Source organism: Neodiprion pinetum, chromosome 1 (genome assembly GCF_021155775.2).
Source record: "Neodiprion pinetum isolate iyNeoPine1 chromosome 1, iyNeoPine1.2, whole genome shotgun sequence".
Taxonomy (NCBI): domain Eukaryota; kingdom Metazoa; phylum Arthropoda; class Insecta; order Hymenoptera; family Diprionidae; genus Neodiprion; species Neodiprion pinetum.
In genome coordinates this window covers 32,307,377-32,326,936 of record NC_060232.1, presented here as the reverse complement: position 1 = coordinate 32,326,936, position 19,560 = coordinate 32,307,377, and the positions used below count along the sequence as shown (strand labels likewise).

The 19,560-nt window shown below is 47.8% G+C and overlaps 2 protein-coding genes across 2 annotated transcripts; both read right to left on the bottom strand.

The window, feature by feature from the left end:
- Positions 1-1,355: 1,355 nt before the first annotated feature.
- LOC124211613 (protein bowel) lies at positions 1,356-5,627 on the bottom strand. Its single transcript, XM_046611296.2, has 3 exons — positions 4,979-5,627; positions 3,483-4,239; positions 1,356-2,932 (listed from the first exon to the last, which is right to left on the bottom strand). Exons 2-3 carry the CDS (start codon positions 4,223-4,225, stop codon positions 2,041-2,043), a joined length of 1,635 nt encoding a protein of 544 aa, XP_046467252.1. The 5' UTR covers positions 4,226-4,239; positions 4,979-5,627; the 3' UTR covers positions 1,356-2,040.
- Positions 5,628-11,256: 5,629 nt separating this feature from the next.
- LOC124212238 (uncharacterized) lies at positions 11,257-19,435 on the bottom strand. The gene is made up of 5 exons (XM_046612484.2): positions 18,832-19,435; positions 15,707-16,137; positions 14,522-14,707; positions 12,998-13,344; positions 11,257-12,230 (listed from the first exon to the last, which is right to left on the bottom strand). The coding sequence occupies exons 1-5, from the start codon at positions 18,983-18,985 to the stop codon at positions 12,179-12,181; spliced, it is 1,170 nt and encodes a 389-aa protein (XP_046468440.1). The 5' UTR covers positions 18,986-19,435; the 3' UTR covers positions 11,257-12,178.
- Positions 19,436-19,560: the final 125 nt, after the last annotated feature.

The following is a 19,560-nucleotide window of genomic DNA, read 5'->3' as shown; positions in this document are numbered from 1 at the left end:
CAATAGTGCAATCATTCACCTGTGTTGTACATGTTATTTCATGGGTACAATTAACTTTCAATTTCTCTTTAGTCGGAATTTACTTTCTCCTTAGTTCGTTTGAAAACTGCAGATTTCCTTATCAGAATTTTGCATATCTATAAAATTGTAAACTTAATTATATGATATTACGATCTTATTTCATATATTGACTTTGCGTTGTTATAAATTTGTCTTTTAAAACTGGATCACTCATTTGATGATGAAATATCGAAACCTAATAATCAAACTTGAGTGGCTGACATGGTAAAATGGTATGAAAAATTTCTTCGTTTTCTTCGTAGAAATAAAAAACATAAAAAAACACGTGACATATGAAACATCTAAACTATTTTTCCTTACAAATTAGGCAACAAGCAGTTATACGCGAAAAGATGGCCGATTTACGTACCTATAGCCATGTCATGAGTCCCGGTAGCCATCGCGAGGTAAAATACGTATATGGTTGTAATTTTTGAACGTGAGGTATAGCTACATGAAAGCCAGTTTCATACATGGATCTCGTCGCGCGTAGCGCTGCGAACGGACATCAATATGCGGGTGCTTCGCAGAGGCTACAAAGAACGTTAATAGCCCCCCCCCCCCCCCTCTGCCAGCAAGTAACCTGACGTTGAAAAAAAAATTCTGCCATCGTTGAGAAGGGTCGGGCGCATATATATACATATATATATATATATATATATGTATATATTTATTTTTAGACGAAAGGAGGACTCTGCAGGATCTCTGGAAAACGGTGAGCAGGGGAGCAGGGAACGAGAGGACCATGTGGGGAGGCTGGAAGGCGGCAGGTAGGGTAACCTCGAGCCTCCGAAGCGGGGACCTGTATTGCACCTGTTGGTTGCCACCGTAACGGTGGCACAGGTATACCACGTGACCATAAAATTTGCATCAAACACAACACGGAGCCGAGACAAGTCGCTTATACATTCCCAATTCCGGTTAGAGCGTCAAGGCAACAAAGAGTCGAAGGAACTCTTAGCGCGAGCCTGCATCTACGTCATCGACCCGCTTCTTCTTATCCCGGCTTCTCTTTGACCCACAGAGTTGATACCAACTCGGCTGTGTGCATTCGTACAAGGCATAGTGTTATAATATGGTGAAAAACGAGGCTGCGGAACCGAACTGCAATGCGCGTGGTCGTCGTGTACAGCACTTCTCTTATATATATCACTTCGGAAATTAACGTTATTAATATTCTTACTCTTATTAAAATTACTATTATTTTTCTCATTATTATATTTACACGAAAATAGTATAGGCCTGCAAATTATATAGCTATAGTTTATGTTTTATCTTTATGACACAGAAATGGCTGGTTTCTGAGAGGGACGGTTGAAAGAGTTTCAGTTTCCCTCGTTTATTATTATCATAACTCGTCGAAGTTACACTTTTCTTATATATACCCGTTGGACGATTATCCATTGCAGTTGCACGACGAAAGGCACGTTTAAAAACGTATATAGGTACGGATTATAATTATGATACTGCGCACAAACTCTCAATATAATTTTCCTCTTCTTTTGTCGCTAACCAACTGTGTAAACTGCGAGGTTCAAAACACTATACCCACTGCGTTGACGGATTGTCGAGAACTTTTCCTAACGGGTGACGTTGTTCTGTAAATTCTTTTCCTGCCAACAGAATCGCTCCAGGGCTCGCTGAGGCTGACCGTACCGTATTTTCACCACTGACACGGTGCTTTGAACGACTAAACCAAGCTACAGATAGTAGTAAAAACGGTATTCGTCAGCCTCGGTAGTTGTCTCATCGTCAACAATCGGAAGCGCGGGTATTCTTGATTATTTCATATCCGCGCGTTGATTATCCTGAGTCATACCGCTGCGCTCAAGATAAACATTTTTGCAATCAATTCCTTGACTCGAAAAGGGTTCCTTCGTTCGACCGTTCCGACATGGTCCGGCGTCCCGTTTCTCATTATCCTGCTGCAGAGAGTTCCGTCCTCGATGAACCTCCTACCGGACCCCATAAAGGAAAATCCTACCGGCGCATTATGTCGGCGATTGTGAATCCCTGCCTGACTGGCGCTGGTCTCGGAGGCGGCGGTTGCTGCGGGGTCGGTGCCCTGGGGGGTCGGTTCTCCTCTTCGCGTTCCCGTTCCCGTTCCCGTTCCCGTTCCCTCTGCCTCTCCCGTTCCCTTTCCCGTTCCCTCTCGCGCTCCCGTTCCCTCTCGAGTTCCCTCTCGATTCCGCGCTCCCGTTCCCGTTCCCGTTCCTGGAGTTCTAGGAGGACCCGCGACGGTCCCGGAGAGCCTAGCCGCCGTCGGTAAGAGGTCAGGATTAACGGTGGAGGCGGGGGAAGCGGCGGCGGTGGATTTTGCAGCGTTGAGAGGCCCCCGCCGCTCGTCATCGTCGACGGTTTCACCTGGAGCAGGTCCCGCCGTATCTGGAGCTGCGGTCTGCCCTGCATCGGGGGCTGGGGCGATGGCGGGGGGTAGCTAGTGGCGCCGTTGCCCGTCGAAGACGCCGACGCCGAGGAGGATGAGGAGGGACCCGGCAAGGAGGAGCAGCCCGAGGACGAGGGTCCAGGCTCGGGGCCGCAATCCTCCTCGGGGCTGTCGTCGTCCCTCATCGCCTCCTCGAGGGCCTCGGGGGGAACGTCGCCGACGGCGTGGGTCAGGGCGTGTCTCCTGAGGTCGCAGTTCCGCCGGAACACCTTGCCGCAGGACGTGCACTCGTACGGCTTGTGATCCGTGTGCGTAAGTAGGTGAGTCTTGAGATTGCTCCGCTGGTTGAAACTGCGGGCGCATACGGGACACTTGTGCGGCGATTCCTCCATGTGAAGGATCTTGTGGACCGCGAGGGTCCGGCTCTGGCAGAAGCCCTTGCCGCACTCACCGCATTTGAATGGCTTCTCCTTGCTGTGGATGTACCTGCGAATGGGAGAAAAACATGCAAGGTTAATTCGAGTCGGTGCATAGCAACTAAACGGCCGCCAAACAGGTAAAGTAAACTTCGGTAGGCTGTAGATATCGATTTTATTTTCTTTCCCCCGCAACTCCACCGAAAGTAATTGTACACTAGGATAAAAACTAAGCCCCGATAGCCGGTTGTAAAACGACACTTGAAGTGGACCCGGTTATTACTCGCAGCAGGCTGCGCGCAACGTGCGCGTTCACGCGTACATTACGCCTAATTTCTTGCCTGCCAGCGTAAGCCCGGACTATCGACTGATCGGCTTGCGAGCGCGCGCTAACGAGGTTGTAAGGCTTGAAGGGAAAAGCACACTTTTCGTCGAATTTTAAGTCGAAGTAAGCTCTAAAACAGAATCTGATCGTCGAAATTGAACGGAGCGAACTCGCGTGCAATCTTACGATACGAAACCGTTTGTTATCAGATTAACTTGACGGTTGATTTGATCCCCGCGTAATCGAGAGAAGAATTGCGTCACAATCGAGCACCCGCAGCAGCGCTTGAACTCACCGATGATCCCTGAGATGGTCCTGCCGGCGAAACGCCTTGCCGCATATGTCGCAGCTGTAGGGTCTCTCGTCGGTGTGAGTTCTCTCGTGTATCAGTAGATTGTAGGACTTGGTGAACTGCCGATTGCAGAATTTGCATATGAACTGTTTCTTCGGTCTGGAGGCCCTCCCGGGCGCCCTGAGGAGCCGCCTGTCGAGATGCTGATGACCCAGGGGTCCGCCGGGAGGATAGAGAGCCGAGCTCCCCGGAAAGGGGCCCGCGAAGACGGGGTACCCGGGGGGCGGTTCGAGGAGGGGCGGGGGCGGGAGGAGGAGGGCCCTCGCCGCGAGTTCCTTCCGCTTGTCGGCCATCATGGCCATGATTTCGTAGCTCGAGGACGACTTCCTAGCGGTGTTCTCGGCACCGTCGTGCTCGCCGCTCGACGACGTCGACGATGACGGGGGTCCCGACAGGTGGGAGTGCATCTCTCCCGGGTACGGGGCCAGGTGGAGACGCGACGGAACGACCGGGACGAACGCCGAGGACTCGCGGTGGTGCGGATGACCCAGGCCGGCGACCAGGCTGTGGTGGTGATGGTGGTACGCCGCCAGCGCACCGGAGGGGTCGAAGTTCCTCGATGACGAGGGTCCGGCCCCGGACGACGAGCCGGACGAGCCGGGGCCCGACCGGGCCGAAGGTCCCAGGATGTCGCGACCTCGGCCAGCGTCCTCCGACGCCGAGGAGACGACGAGGTCGGTCGGCATTCTGCGGGAGGTACCTGAAACCGACAAGATAAAACTGAGGGTGACATGACGGTGCGATTGGAAGCGGTAGGCGAGGGCGATCGATTTCGGATCGCGAGGATACCCGCACGCGCGGATATAACATTACAACAGGTAATATCGTGCAATTGCGGTGCTGAATTGAGATTCCAGTTAATCGTGCCGCCGATTCGCGTACCGCGGATTACGATCAAGTGTATTATAGCCCCCGTGACGAAAGATTTACGGGCATATTTCGACGGTTTTATTGCCTTTGAAAGTAGGTGTATGTGTATATGTATCGTGGTTCTGGATACTTCTTTGTACGGAATTGCGGTCGTCTTATCATCGCGGCGCGATAATTGTCGTCTGTGAAAATAGATAAATAACAATCAACCGCGTAACGCCTGCGGCGTTGATCGTCGACGATATTATACCTACTCTTCGACCATAACAAAATTGAATCGCGATATTGGTCAGGAAGGCAAAGAATCGAAGCCGCGATCTCCGCATCGGCGTTTCGCCTTGGAAGTCTTAGACGAACAGCAGAAGCGGGTTGACCGGAAACTTCAGTATCTCGAATTTCTCGGAACGTCGGTGTAGCCGCGGTTATCTCAACAAACACACCTGCCAACATGGCTTCCGCAGACATCATGGCTGATTGCGGCAGCCATGTTGGATCGGTTGGATACGAATCCCGCATAACGCGGGGTGCGCGGACCGACCGGATGAAAGGGTTGACCGCGCGGCACTCACCTTCTGGCTATATTTCGTTTGCGAAACTTCCAGGGAGCCGCGCTCGCATTTCCAGGTCTCTGTTTGGGACTCCTCGATCCTCCTGGATGAATTGAGGGCAGGAAGCTGGGCCCGCTGGGGAGCAGGCAGTGGAACGCGGAACACGCACTACCGAAACCACTCTATCAAGATCACTCACACAAGATCGGTTCACTGGTCCAGCCTAGGAGCAATGCACCAAGAGGAGGTTCGGTCTGGCACATTCTACCCACTTCCACTTCGAGTACTCCGAATGGCCAGTCGTCCGACACTCGTTTATCACCGCGGCTTCATGTCGCCGTTTTCGGAATGAAAAATAATATCGTCAAAACAAACAAACTAGAAAAATACTTTGAGAGTCGAAAAAACTATATCCGCGGACCGACGGTATACCGTGCGAGATAGAAGAGCTCGAACTGCGTGTCGGACGCCGTCAGGTAGGCTCATCTACGCACACCCACGCAGGTGGGTCTCACACACGTAATCACGCATGCCACACGAGCCAAGGCACGGGGAGTCGATCAGCGGCCGCTAGTAGCGCTGCTGCTGGATGCTGCGGCGTCGCTCTGGCTCTCTCGGGCCTTTCTCTCTGCCGAGAGAGCGACGAAGACGAGGTTCCTTGCCTGCCTGCCAACCTGCCTGCCCGCCCGCCTTCGTTGTGAGCCAGAAGTACTCGGCAGGGGGAGAGTGGCCAAGGGGTGGCGCGGGGGGGAGGGTGCGGTGCTTCAGGTATAACACAGACGATGCCGCGCAGGTTGAACGCAGGAGGTATACCTTTAAGCTGGTAGGATAGGTATGGGAGCCGCAGGTGCGCACCTGAGCGTCTCCGGGCCCCGTGCACTCCCCCTGCTACTTCCCCCCCCCCCTACCCTCCCTCTCCTACTCTAAATGAACTTGTACCCATTAATTCGCACTCGTCTCGGCTTGGTACAAGACGTAACGTCCAGGCTCAATTACGCCTAATTAAAATCGTTGAATATACATAACGGTCTCGGTTCGCGAGCGAGGAATTATTCACCCGATGCACGTCGCTCGCCTTCGGCCGATCCGCTGAACCCGGCGAAGATGTAGCGTAAAGTCGAGTAATAATTCGTCGAAGCTCTAACGGCAGGCTGTTCTATGCTCCGTAACGGCGGAATTCAATTTTCCGCACGGTGGCTGCAGAGCGCAGATGCGGTGGCTTGACTAATTTTAATGCCGTTCCGCGCCGACGGACAAAGAAAAGAAGAGCCGTAACAGAGGCCCGATGCGATTTACGAAAGACGCATCACCGTGTTTGGAGGAAATTCTTCTCGCCTACAACCCGTCCACGCGGATAAAAAAAAATTACGTCGGTTACCTAAGCGAGCCGACTGGATCGGAAGGATCGGAGAAAGCCCATCCGCGACTGCCGATCAAGGGGCAATGGGCTCCTCGAAACCCCTTCGCAGTTTGCAGCCGCCCCCCGCGGCGCGGTATTAACCGCAGGAGCGGAATAGACCCGGTGGCAAAAATATACAAAGACAGGTTGTAAATGCACCTGCGGTAAGCTTGTTTTGGGCCCGGCACTGGGCCTGGAAAGACTCCGAGGAGGTGGGGGACGGTCGCTGCACCCCGCCGATGGCCACCGGCGCTGAGCGCCCGCGTCTCGACGCCGGTCGTCGACGCCCAGGCCAGACTCGCGCAGGAAAACCCGATCCACCGCGTAAGAAGCCGGTGCACGGGCTGATTCACCTCTGTACTTGCGCTGCCGTGCGGCTCCCAGTTTTTTGCGAACGGTGGGACAAAAAACGGGGAGCCGTTCGGTCGCCCGTCGTCCCCGGCCCTCCGGTCCTCGGAGAAAAGCTTTCCTTCCCCCGATACGAACGGGAAATCGCATCGATAGCGAAGCAGGAAAATTAGAGCTTCGGCTTAAGATGATAGGTACGTGAAAAGGCGGCGGTTTTGCGCCTTGCATTTCTTATCTGTATAAATTCCTTCCGCTGCACTTAGAATTGCCGGGCGTGCTCTGCTGCCGCGGTGCATGCAACCGAGTCTCTGAGGTCGTTTTGCTCACTGAACTAGTTCCCTTTCCTCCTTCCTCTCCGCTCCTCCTCCTCCTCCTCCTCGTCATCCTCCGACAGACGGACGGATGGACGGGCGAGAGGGCAGACGGACGTGCCTCTTATCCCCTGTGTACATACAGATACGTGTTCCTCTGTGTGCAGACTGTTACTTACGGCGTGCAGGGGGAGTAGACGGGAAGAACGAGTCCGGCACGGCACGGCGCATACCGTCCGACGCGTAATGAGAACGTACCGGCTATCTACGGCGTATCAAAGACGCGCGGTGCTCTTCGCAACTGACCGTAGGTATACGTGTACAATATACATACTTGTACCTCTGGTGCCTCGACCGTGCAGGACTTTCAGCCTCAGCCTCTGAAGCCTGAATCGAGCCACCGCGTCCCGTTCTAATGTTCCGTAATCGGTTCGTTTCGTTTCCCCTCCGCTGTTTCTTTTCCTTTCTCTTTTTCTTTTTCTTTCTTTCATCTTCTTTTTATTTCTTCTTACTTTTAGTCTTTCGTCCCACTCGCCCTCAGCGACCGGCAACTGCTCTGAACCGAATATTCCAGGTCGCGGAAATTAACGGCCAATTCCGCTGGGTCGTACTGTTGTTGTACGAATTTTCATCGGGTATCGGTTTGCACTCAGTTTGTATATAGAGTGTGGATAAAAACTTCCAACAGCACGAATCGATCGTTCGATCTTATCGAGGCGGGGACGAAAAAAAATATTGTCCGCCGACTGCGGCGATAAGAGGGCTGGAAACAATTTGTTTACACGCTGAAAACGTCGTGTACGATCCGTGTTATAGGTGCGCACAAATGCGAAGAGTCCGAAACTTATGCTTACCTTGTGACTCATCGCTGAGGTGTACAATCGAATTTTTCTATCTATCGCAATAATCTGTGTTTAGTGATGAACTTGTAAGAAAAATGCTCGGTGAATTTAAATGCGTGGTAACGATAGCCCTCCGAATAATGTATATGTTAATGCGAGTCGAGGGAATTAATTGCGCGACTCTATCTTCGAGGGGGGATCACTTCGAGTTACAAGGGACTCGCGGAAGATTTAATAACGCACAAAACGTTGGAATACCTCTTAAGATTCACGAACATTAGTAGTTTTCATACCCGTGTCGTGTAAACGCGACTCGACGAATCAGTCACCGATTTTTTCCCCTCTTCCAAGGTCTCTGTATTGTAATTATTATAGGCGTGTACAGTAAATGGATTGGCATTAACGAAAACTTTGGTGCATCATTTTATTCTAAACACAGAAGTTTGACGGCTGGCTTGAAGCCTCTTGTCGACGAGAAGATTCTCCTGAAAATAATCGGAGACGAGCAGACGGTCGCGAAGAGGCCGGAACCACTTGGCCGTTTGCTGTATCTCATTACTCCAGTCGGGATCAAAATTGCCTTTAGCTAATTTTATACGAATTACGATACACAGTATAGAATGATTTCTGTTCACACCGAATACAATTAATTCATAATTTCAAATATTGCCAGTTCACCGTAAAGATTCCTTCTTAAAATCTTTACATCTCCGTCCAATAAATTTAAGTGACAAAAAATTTTGATGCAAAAACCGGGGCTGTACTGATTTAGTTTTGAAATATGTTACACACCTTCGGCGGCTTGAAATTCGACGAAGGTATTCTTTGCGGCATATAATATTCATAATACGATAAGTCCGAGCTGAGGATTGTTGTTCTCGCTCATTGCTGACGTCGAATAATTCTTGGAGCGCGAGTAAATTAATATTACAAGTTTCGTACGTACGCCGCTTTTAGCAGCGTCTAAATATATAGGGAAACGGGAATAATTTCTTCCAACACATACTTGGAAAGTTAAATTTTCAAAGCCCGTAGAGCGTGCGTCAAGTGTCCCATTTTCTGAACAGTGCGGTAAAACGACGCTGGCACATGCGCTTCACTGTAATTCTCAATTTTAAGTACCAGGGCTTTCTCGGTGCATGCGCACTTTCCGATAACTTAATTTCACCCACCGCCAATAACATCTTTGGCCTGGGTTTAACCTGAAGTTTGCATTGCCTTTGAATTACTTATATTGAATTATTATATTACATTTGATTCCTTCTCGAATCAAACTTTCCTTCGCAGGTGTTGGAAAAGTCTGCGTGTGTCACACGTGCAGATGGACGATGTCTGACTTGTGTGTTTAGAGCTCTCGCCTTGGTTAATGCTGCAAACTTGACACTTGTCGGAAATCGCCGACTTTCCGCTCTTGTAACACAATATACTATTTTTCTCTGCTCTTGACGACGTCAGTATTTTTCACTTATCATTTCTCGAATACCATCTCCTCGAATGGGAATTTATGTACAATATAATATACCTTTTTTCTATCAGTCGGTGCGTTAAATACGCACAATACATCGGGCTAAAAGTAATCTTTACGGCAAGCAAACAATATATCGACGGGTCCTATGGAAACAGACGTATTTCGGCGGGCCAGATAGATCGACTACGGACGTATTTCACCGGGCAATCTAGAACGGACGTATCTCAAAAGATGCTACAAGTTGTGTATAGAGCTCTGTATACACTTGCTGCAGCATCTTTTGAGACACGTTGGTTCTAAATTGCTCGGCGAAATACGACCGTTTTATCTGGCCCGCCGAAATACGTCTGTTTCCATAGGACCCGTCGATACGAGCCTCGAAAATTGTATTTGACAAATCTAAGAGTATGTTATAGAGGGATTCTAAGGAATGGGAACACCGTGAAGCACATCTGTGTACGTATATAATAATCCGTGCGTGTATAAGTGTAGGAATGCCGTACTGCTACGTGTATATTACGTACATTACTATACCTCAGCCTCGAAACTAAGATGAGTAATTATACATATGCCTATAGACGTCAATATACGTGTACACATGGACGAACCTAACACATACGTACATGCATGATCGTAGATACCTACTACAAATATGTATATATAAGGTGTACAAATTATTAAAGCTCAATATCATTACTTCGTTAAATCGTAACTGCGTTGATACAAACAGCGTGTAAACCGCGAGTAAAATCCGCGTTGTAAATTAATAGTGAATTTTGATTACACGTATGCGTATCGAATTTCGAATTTATGTTATTGTCTGCATTGGTTCTGGCTGCACCTCGGTATGACATATGCCGGTCGTTGTTTGCGCTCGGTTTTTCGTCCCGAGAATCCCCCCCAGCATCCCTCGGCTAGTCTTTCTGCGGGAAGAAAATAGATTTTTAGACCCTCCATCGGTTCCCGCGCCGAAAGAATCGACATGCCGCGGTTAGGGAAAGGGCCCAAAAAACCTCTTAGACACCGATGCAAACAGCGACCGAGGGGATCGGAGATATCCAACAACCGGAGCTCGCCGAACAAATCCGAACATTGAATGGACACGGGCGTTCGCCTAGCTGAACCGGACCCTCCTAGTCTCTCCACACGAACTGACACGAACTGCGCCCGGACAGAGTACAGAGCACAGAGCACATTATAAACGGCTCCAGTAGCAGCATCCCGATTTTTCGAGATCCGATCTCTCGTGCCATTTGGCTTTTCAGTATAACTCTCTCTCTCTCTCTTTCTCTTTCTCTCTCTCTCTCTCTCTTTCTCTCCCTCTGTCAAGCAGCAGCGTGTTTGAATTTGTCTTATGGGTAAACGCGCGAGAGTCCAGGACAAACGCCGATGTCGGTATGTAATGAAAAGGTGGTAATCGAATGGATGGATCGGTGTGTGTGTATGTATCTTTCTATATGCAATGTAAATGCAATGTGCAATTCGACGAAATTAATTGCACCCACATATACACACACACACGCACACACACACGTGTTAGTTGGAGAAGTAAAAATTTTGGGGTGCGTTTCGCGTGTGAGGGTGTAAATATATTAATAGATACGTGTATAATATACCCATAGCTATAGCTAGGTATATGTATAATGTACATGTATAATGTATATGCTTAGCGATGGACGACGAGAGAGCTGCGGGAGATAAGGATAGGTGAAGTGATTTTGGCATATGCCGTTATGTAACTGGTATTAAAGTCTTTATTATTATCTGAATGTTTGAGCGAATGACTTATGTTTCTTTTGGCATTTGCGTCTGGCAAACGGGTTAAGTACCTTTATGGTATACATACACCCGAGCCGTATGGCGCATTCATTCCGTATCGGAACTCCTTGCTATCAACACGTAAATATGTTTATAACTGTTCGTGATTATAGTTTTCTCTTTTATAGGTAAAGTTTTATAAACGTTAGTTTTAAATGCGGCCCTCTGGGTTGTTTTCCTGTTTTTCTTTTTTGTTCCTTTGCTGAAGGGGAGGGAGGGGGCGTGCTCGTTATATATGTATTACAATTATAAATTCTTATATTCAACGTCAATAAGGAGGAAACAAATGACAAAAAAGACGACAAAAAAGCATTCATTATTCAATTACACTCGCGCATACTTCGAACGTCCCACAAAGCATTTGCACCTCTACTTTTTCTCTCTCTCTCTCTCTCTCTCTGTCGCTCTCTCGCTCTTTCTCTCTTTTTCTCTCCCTCTCTCTCTCCCTTTCATGTTCCCATTTACAACATCAACATTACACGCATTCACGCATACGTCGTGAGATATTCGCTCAATGCATGCCACGTTTCAACTACTCACGCATTCTTACACCGCACACGCACGCAAGGCTCTATACAATATCGTATTTATGTTTATACGCCTTCGTAATAACAGCAATAATAATCGTAATGATAATAATAATAATAATAATAATAATAATAATAATAATAATAATAATAATAATAATAATGATAATAACAACGTTAACAGTAATGGCAATGATAATAATAATAATAATAATAATCATTGTGAGAATAATCTCGGATGATGTTGAGGATAATGATAATAATAATGACGAATAATGCATTTTTAAACAAAAATCGATGCATAAGTAAAATAATAACGTCAAGAACACGACAAGAGAACGAAGTAAAAGTGAAAAGAAAGAAAGGTAAATATTATAGTCGCATTTGACGATCGTTGATGAAGTTTTGTGCTGGGTAAATTCGTCGCTGCTGGGACAAAGATATTTCGTTACATCGGGTCGGCTCGCCGCGGAGGAACAAGCCGAGCCAGGCTAGACTAGTTGTCTCGTCAACCTATCTTTATCCACCGGTCAATCGAGTATTCGAGCGCTGCTATCCACCTGCAAGACAAAACACGTAGAAATCACTTCTGGACGCTGGAGTTAGAATTTGCACAGGTATACGTTCGAGTTGCCCACCTTTCCAATGAGATTGGCAAAATGAATATCGCACCTCTTTAAACGTTACCAATGAGTTGTATATTTCTCGGATGACAGTCGGTGCTAAAGATTCTTAATTTTCGTGCAATCTCTGTCGAGAATTATTCAACTTCGTGGCTTCGGGTTAACAAATTAATACAACCGTTATAAGCATGATAGGCACACAATACGCAGGTGCGGTTAAAATTTTTCCGAACTGCAGGCGCGGTCCTTTTGAGCGAGATGAGAATGCAGAGGATTTACTTGCCGAAGGTCTGATTGTTAGTCATGGCCGATTGCAGGGGCTTGGCAATTACAGTCGAGAATGAATTGAATCGGCGATTTGGGAAATAAGGTCTTCACTCATTAGTCACCGAAACCCTTTCGTTTGTTATAGAGTCCGACTCGTGCCGAGGCTATAGACTTATATGTGTACTCGGGCGACCGGAATCTAGGAACGTGATGCGACTGCTTACGGGCAGTGATATCCTTTCAATGCACCTCTAATCAACGGACCCGAATACACCGATACAATTGGTTGAATTTCCAGTGATTTCGGTATTCTCAAACATGAACGGGATGTCGCTTTGAGAGGATCGATTATGGTCTCTAATGGTATGAAAAAGGAAAAGAACACCGGAAACAAATAACTTGAAGCGATTTCTTGTCCTTATCATCTCGGAGCTCACCTCTTTTTGTCCATTTCGGATTCGGTCGCAAAAATGTGACTCTTTTGGGTAGAATCTGGCGGCTGTAGTTCGAAGGCGTGTTTCCTGCCCTCCGCGGAACCGGATGCACCCCAGTGAACGGAAAAGCCGCGAACACAGGCGATGCCGAAGGCGCGTTCGGCGTTGGCGTCGTCGTAGAAGTAGAGGACGGCGTCCTTGAGGACGCAGTATCTGCGAGACCAGCTCGAGCCGAATTCCCTGGTATGAGCGCCCTGCTGCTTACTGAGGTAGCCGAAACAGTCCGGCCTCTGAATCGTGCAGGGAGGCATCTGCTGTAGCCTCAACGATGCGTTCAACCAGGTGTCGCCCTGCCGGATAGACGTCAAACAAAACTTCATTTGACAGCGGTTCGATCCGCCGGCCTCACTCTTGCATCGTATACGGCGAGCGTGTTCTCCGCACGGTCGAGTGACCGCCGCTTCGCCACCGCTGAACGATTAATCTCACCGTAAGATCTACGCGACGCGTCTCGGCGATCAAGACGTTTCCTTACTTTCCTACTTGCACATCGGTGCGTTACAAGTTTTAATCGACTCGATCCGTCACGACGTCGCGTACCGTAGTAGCTTCGATTAAAAGTGTTTTAGTCTTACGCTACCTATTTCATTTTCATTAATCTAACGTGACGTTGAAAAAATTCTGTATCAACTTTTTCTTATATATATATGTACATATAAAATTTAGAAAATTATTACCTTTCGGTTGACTTTAAATGGTTATACCTACACACCTCTGGGGAGACACGCGGGAGTAATATGATATTCAATCGAACGGGGATAGCGTTCAAAAGTCAAAGATCCTCGATCGTTTAGAAGTGTATGGACTGGATTAGCCCGAGTGAGATAAAAACGATGAAAACCCTTGAAAAAATGTTAAATCCTGGCTGATAAACAGAAGTAATAGACAAGCCAGTACGCCTCTTCGATCCGGGGCCATAATCCTGAACTGAGCCAGAGGGCCACACACTAAAAATCCGAGACCCCGGGTAGTCAGATTAGGTTAAAGTCGTCTGGACGGAGTAAAACCTATCTACGAAAGATTGATGCAAGGATATAATCTTGGAATATACGTCGAAGTGGAACCTCGTTATAAATTTGTCCTGGCCACCAGGTTTCGTATCACCTAATAGAAGTAGTAAAATTTACTCCCTAGAGGTAAATCCTCCTTCTCGATCCGCTACGCGGGATATAAGTGTCAGCGAACTACCCGCGTTCCGAAAAAGATATTGAAGAATAAAATTCGTCGTTCATAGTCGGTTTAAAAGCCTCTAATGAATCTTTTAAATTTTGTTTGCTATAACTTGATATCGAACCAGCATCCTCGAGTGGTCGAATGGCGTAAGAATCTGTGCGCGGGGGAAACCGTCGATAAGGCCCAGGGTAACCTGATATAAGGATCCGTATCGAGATTAGAATCACCAATTAAAGCAGAGTCCGCTCGGTCGGTCCGTCGTTCGCCCTGGAACCGTTCCTCGGAGGTACTTACCTGGTTGTTCTTTTCGACAGCTTCTTTTATGACCGTCGCCCAACGGCTGGCCGCTTCCTCGGCGTCGGCTCCTAAGTGCAACGTTGGTGCTCCGGGTTTCGTTATGACGAAGCTGTGGGGTCTGACGTCGGGGGTTGGCGTTACCGCGTACTTTAGGAGCATCACTGCTCCTACCGGCTGTGAATCCTGCGGGAAACAAGGAGCGTGTAAGGGTAATGAGTTTCATACCGTGCCGGGATATCGGTAGGTATAATCGGTAAAGCTGGTTACTGGTGAGCGCCAATTTCGTCAGAGAGACGTCATTCCTCATGTTTAGTTAAAAGCCACCAGCTCAAAGTTTGTCTCTATGTTTAGATATAGAATTCTTTTGATCGTGGACTTTTGCCAGTTCAGTTTATTTCAAGGCCACACATTGACAGTGGACAGCCACCAAAACTACCGAAATGTTTTACGTTTGCGCTAGGCTCGTTAGCGCAGAAAAATACTCGATCATTTAAACAACCTCGCGTTTTTTTTTTCCTTTTTTATTCTCTTTTGTTGATTACGTTGGCTCACTCCAGTCACAAATGAAACTAAAAATATGTTCTGTGAATTAGAAGAACTTTTATCCTTGCACGTATAGTCCGTTACGTTACGAATAACCGTTCTTTCATCGCCGCCTGTGGTATAACGAAAGGCAACGTGTAATCTTTGCGTACAGTCTTGATCAAGATATTGGCTAGTGCTGGTGGTATATCTGTGCAGCTGATAAGTCAACGATCGTTCAAATACCGTGAATTGAATCGATAACGAATAATCGGAAAATTTCTCTCTATACCCTTATTTATTTTATTTTCGCCCGTGTACGCTGTCGTAGGTATTTTCGTCACGCACAAAACGTAAGCGGGCAACTCATCTGACATTCGGTTTCTCATTTTGTTGGGTCGTAAGAAAGGTTTATGATTATAGTCACTTTACACCCCAGTGGGTTAATAAATATTTATATCCTGCAGCACGGGCAGGAGGAGGAGTAGGACCGCGGCGAAACCTCGGCAACTATACGAATGCGAACGGTCTGTTTTTAACTCCGCGGTGCTCTCATGAATTTTTCACCAACGCCTTCGCCGCGGACCCGACAAATCGAGTGTAAAACAACTCGCAACTCTCAGGGACATCCCCTGCTGGTGCAGCAGGCTCTCCGCTCACCGCATCAGTCTTGTAGCAATAAAGGCAGTTGTCGCGGCGTAACGCGAACCATCTCCTGACCCATTTGTCCGACGTCGAAGACGTCGAAGTCGTCGACCTCCTCCACAGGTACCCGGAGCAGAGAGGCGCCTCGGCTGGCCCGTCCTTCGAGCCGCTCCTCGGGACCTGGGGCGCCAGGATGTTGCAGGTTCGCACGACCTCGAGCTCCAGGATGTCGGTTCCCGAATGCGCGAGCCTTACGACTTCCGAGTGAACCGCGTCCATGACGCTTCTTCCGTTTACGGATATGATGATGTCGCCCACCTCGAGGCCGGAGCTCTCAGCCGGCATATCCGGCTCAATTACCGATACCACGACGGGCTTCGAGCCGTGAATCCGGAACCCGAACTCGCCCCCAGGCTCCCTTTTTACGATCACTCTTTTGTCGCTTTCTGAAAATATCGACACACATATTACATCAGTCATAGCTGGCGGTGTTCGACCGCGGCGAATCAATCCGAGCGATTCTTCGAACAGGACCGCGTGAATAAATTTTTGTTACACAAAAGTAAAGCCTCCCCCGCCCCCTCCCCCTTCCTCTTTCGTACACCCTGTACAACGCAGCTGCTTCCGGGGCGCATTCGCACGCCACGGCTCCTGACTGATTGATTTTCCCTCTTGTTTTCTTAACGCGGTTAACGGGGTGAACGGCTCTAACACAAAACGAGGAAACCTTCCAGCAGCTCTGACCCAAATTCAACGAGTCGATCTTATCAAGCGAATTACTTGGCCGGGCAGTCTGCCCATTCATAAGTCACGTTCACCTCTCAGATTGATCTTTAGCCTCCGGTATTCCCTCGGAAGCTTGACGCTCTTCCGGAGGACCGGCTCTCACGCGATTCGATGATGAGGGATGACACGCGACTCCGCGCCGTATTTCGGACCCTGTTTCGCCGTTTACGCGACTTTTCTCGAGTCCCGCGTAGCAGGAATTCGATCGGCGAGCCGTAAACCGTACCTACTTATGCAATCCCTCGGACGCGTACCTTACGCGCCGCCCGTATAATGCCGACGTCAGAAAAAGTTATTTAACAAAATCGTAATGGATGGTAGCGCTTTTGAAACGGCGGGCCGTTTGTTATGTCACATCGTGTATACACGTAAGGTGTACACAGAGACCCCGAGCAAATAGCAAAGCTGTTACGTCACCGTCGCCTGCCAAGCCGGCAAGTGGTGGTCATCATTTACCCCCGCATCGTCTTCGCCGCTGCAGCGCGGTTACTTTGTCAGCTTATTCTTACAAATACCGGTCATTCATCTTCCATTCTGTGAAGCTTGACGATGGAACCATCCGGTAAATTCCAAAAGAATATTACACCTTAAGAACGACGCAATTTAAAGTCTACATCTTTTCCAGGTCCGTTTGAATTTCAAAAAGAATCAATCATGTATAACCCGAGAGAAATATTCTTTCAAATAGTGCTAATGTACTACAGTCTTTCAGTCAAATGAATCACCTAGAAAATCATTACTGTAATAATTATTTCCTTTCTTTAGTTTTCTCAGTCGAGATGGCTCGGTGTCGATCGATTTATCTGAGACGAGTATCAGCCAATCCTGATCGAAACGTAATGCGGTGAGTAAAAGTTATCCGCCTTCATCCGACCAAACGTCGAAGCTTATACACCGTTATTCGCGACAGCAACACCGCAATATCCATTCGGGAAGGTAAGTTTTTCGATCAGAAGGCTGAGACGTAAAAAGTAATACCGTCTTTCATGAGCGGGAAAACATGAGCTTTTCAGAGAGTCGCTTATGACATATCTCTGGCTGTAGGTATACACGTACTTATGTTGTACTATCGCTGAACGCGACACTATATTATAATGTGCAGACGAAGAGGAAAAACGATTTCAGACTTATTTTTATTCACACGTCCGAGGCGTATTCCTCACGATTCGAGCACAAGGACACGCGTGTCTATCACTTCATTTTGAGACGATGGCGACTTTTTTGCCGGCGATCGCGTCGCGTCCATAGATAACAATTTACCGAGGTATTTTTATAAGAATTTACGATAACGGTGGAAGCCGTTCCTCTCTTTCTCCGTCTCTTTTCACTGATTCCATATTTTCAGAACAATATTCACGGTCGCGAGTTTCGCTGACAGTTCAGAAATGTTACGAATCATTAAAATAGAATTTATCTTCGATTAATGATTTTTCAACAGCAAAATATTACTGAGGACTCGACTCCATTAATCATTTTTTTCAACGTCCCGCTCGTTGCAGGAATTTTTTGCGGAATAAATCCACGCTTCCAAATCGTGAAAAATAGATATTTTCTTTTCACGCAGTGTTACGATAGTAAAAAAAAAATGTTCGCAGTCGTACTACGGTTGTGTGGAGCGCTCGTTAAATTATTTTTAGATATATACACATATCCACGGAGTTTTACGCTGGAACGTATATAAAACGTGTTCTGGTCTAAAATTGATAAGACCTTCTGCCTGCCGCGATGGTTTTTCGCCTCGTGGAATTTCTTATTTATTTCATCCCGTGCTATAATTTGACGCAAAGAATCAGGTCATCTTCGCGATAAAATTATGCCGTGGATTGTATTTGACGGCTTCAGTTGCGTGTATCATATCCGTCTCAACATAAAGCATCCAGGAAAAATAAAAACACGATCATTCTCGTGACGAGATATTCAATATACAGAATTTTACAGCCATTGTAATGTACACATCAGAGGATTTTTGAAACTTTTCACGTGCACTGGAGATTAGCTGGAAACAGCAAAATGGAAAATACCATCGAGGGTGGGTAATAATAAAATTTTCTGTTCACACAAATTAACGAACGGGAAATCTTCAAGCAATTGAGAACTAGGAAAATTCAGCTATCGAACAGTACACGGCGATGTAGACACATACGTGAAAGTAAGCAAATAAAATAATGTTATTAGAAAGCCAGCAATTGTAACAGAACGATAAATATCATCACGCGGACTGAATCGGGCAACGTTGTGCAGTTATCGGACGCCGTTATTTGAGGTTATATACTCGAGTCGGATTATGCAGCCAGAGGGATAATTTGTTAGTAATAATGGCGCTTTGTGCAGCGTAACGAAATATGCAAATATACCGGGTGGCGGGACGCCGAGCGTGGTCAATGCTTGGCCTTCCTTGCACCAGACCCTGAGCATACATTTGAAAAGATCTTCAAGGGCGCGCCTCAAGGAGACGTCTTCTTCTCCGATCTCGGGCGGGCACCCGGAACCCGCGGCGTCGCACACCATTTTTTGTTGTACGGGAACCGCTTTGTTCCGTCGCGAAGACACCTCCACTTGTACTTGCAATCACGCACCACTTTTTGGAGGGATCAACGACGGGAGAAGGTAGAAAGAAGAAATGCCGAATCGGTTCGAAGTGACGGAAGGAACGGCGATATCGTTGAAAATACGCGCGGCGAGTTGAAGCGGTCTTTGTCCGATGGAGATTTTAGGTAGTACCCTGGTGGAATGCGACTTGACGCCCTGACCCACTGACTGTAGCCAAAAGTTCTTCTTCTCGGATCTCCCCTACTCTCTCTTTACTCCATCTCTCTTTCTCTCGGTCTCTCCTTTTCTCTCCACTGCCGCAAGCTCATCTCGTGAAGATTTCGCTCAGCGGCAGCGCCGCGACGCCGGGGTTTATATTTAGCCACCGCAGTATTACGCGACGCTTATTTAAAGAATTGTGAAGAACCGGATGACAATCCCATCTGCACGTCATTCCGATCGTAGCCGCACAAGTCCAGCTTGATCAGTCGCCAATTGACACTAATTGTCATCGATCGGAACACACCTCGCAGGCTTCAGCGTCCCGACCATAC

Excerpts from the sequence above, each read along its gene's own strand:
- LOC124211613 (XM_046611296.2), bottom strand. The coding sequence starts at position 4,225 with ATGCCGACCGACCTCGTCGTCTCCTCGGCGTCGGAGGACGCTGGCCGA. Across the intron at positions 2,933-3,482 it reads GACCATCTCAGGGATCATCG|GTACATCCACAGCAAGGAGA; the intron begins GTGAGTTCAAGC and ends TCCCATTCGCAG.
- LOC124212238 (XM_046612484.2), bottom strand. The coding sequence starts at position 18,985 with ATGGTGTGCGACGCCGCGGGTTCCGGGTGCCCGCCCGAGATCGGAGAA. Across the intron at positions 16,138-18,831 it reads GCTCGGCGTCCCGCCACCCG|AAAGCGACAAAAGAGTGATC; the intron begins GTATATTTGCAT and ends CGATATTTTCAG. Across the intron at positions 13,345-14,521 it reads CTGTCGAAAAGAACAACCAG|GGCGACACCTGGTTGAACGC; the intron begins GTAAGTACCTCC and ends TCTATCCGGCAG.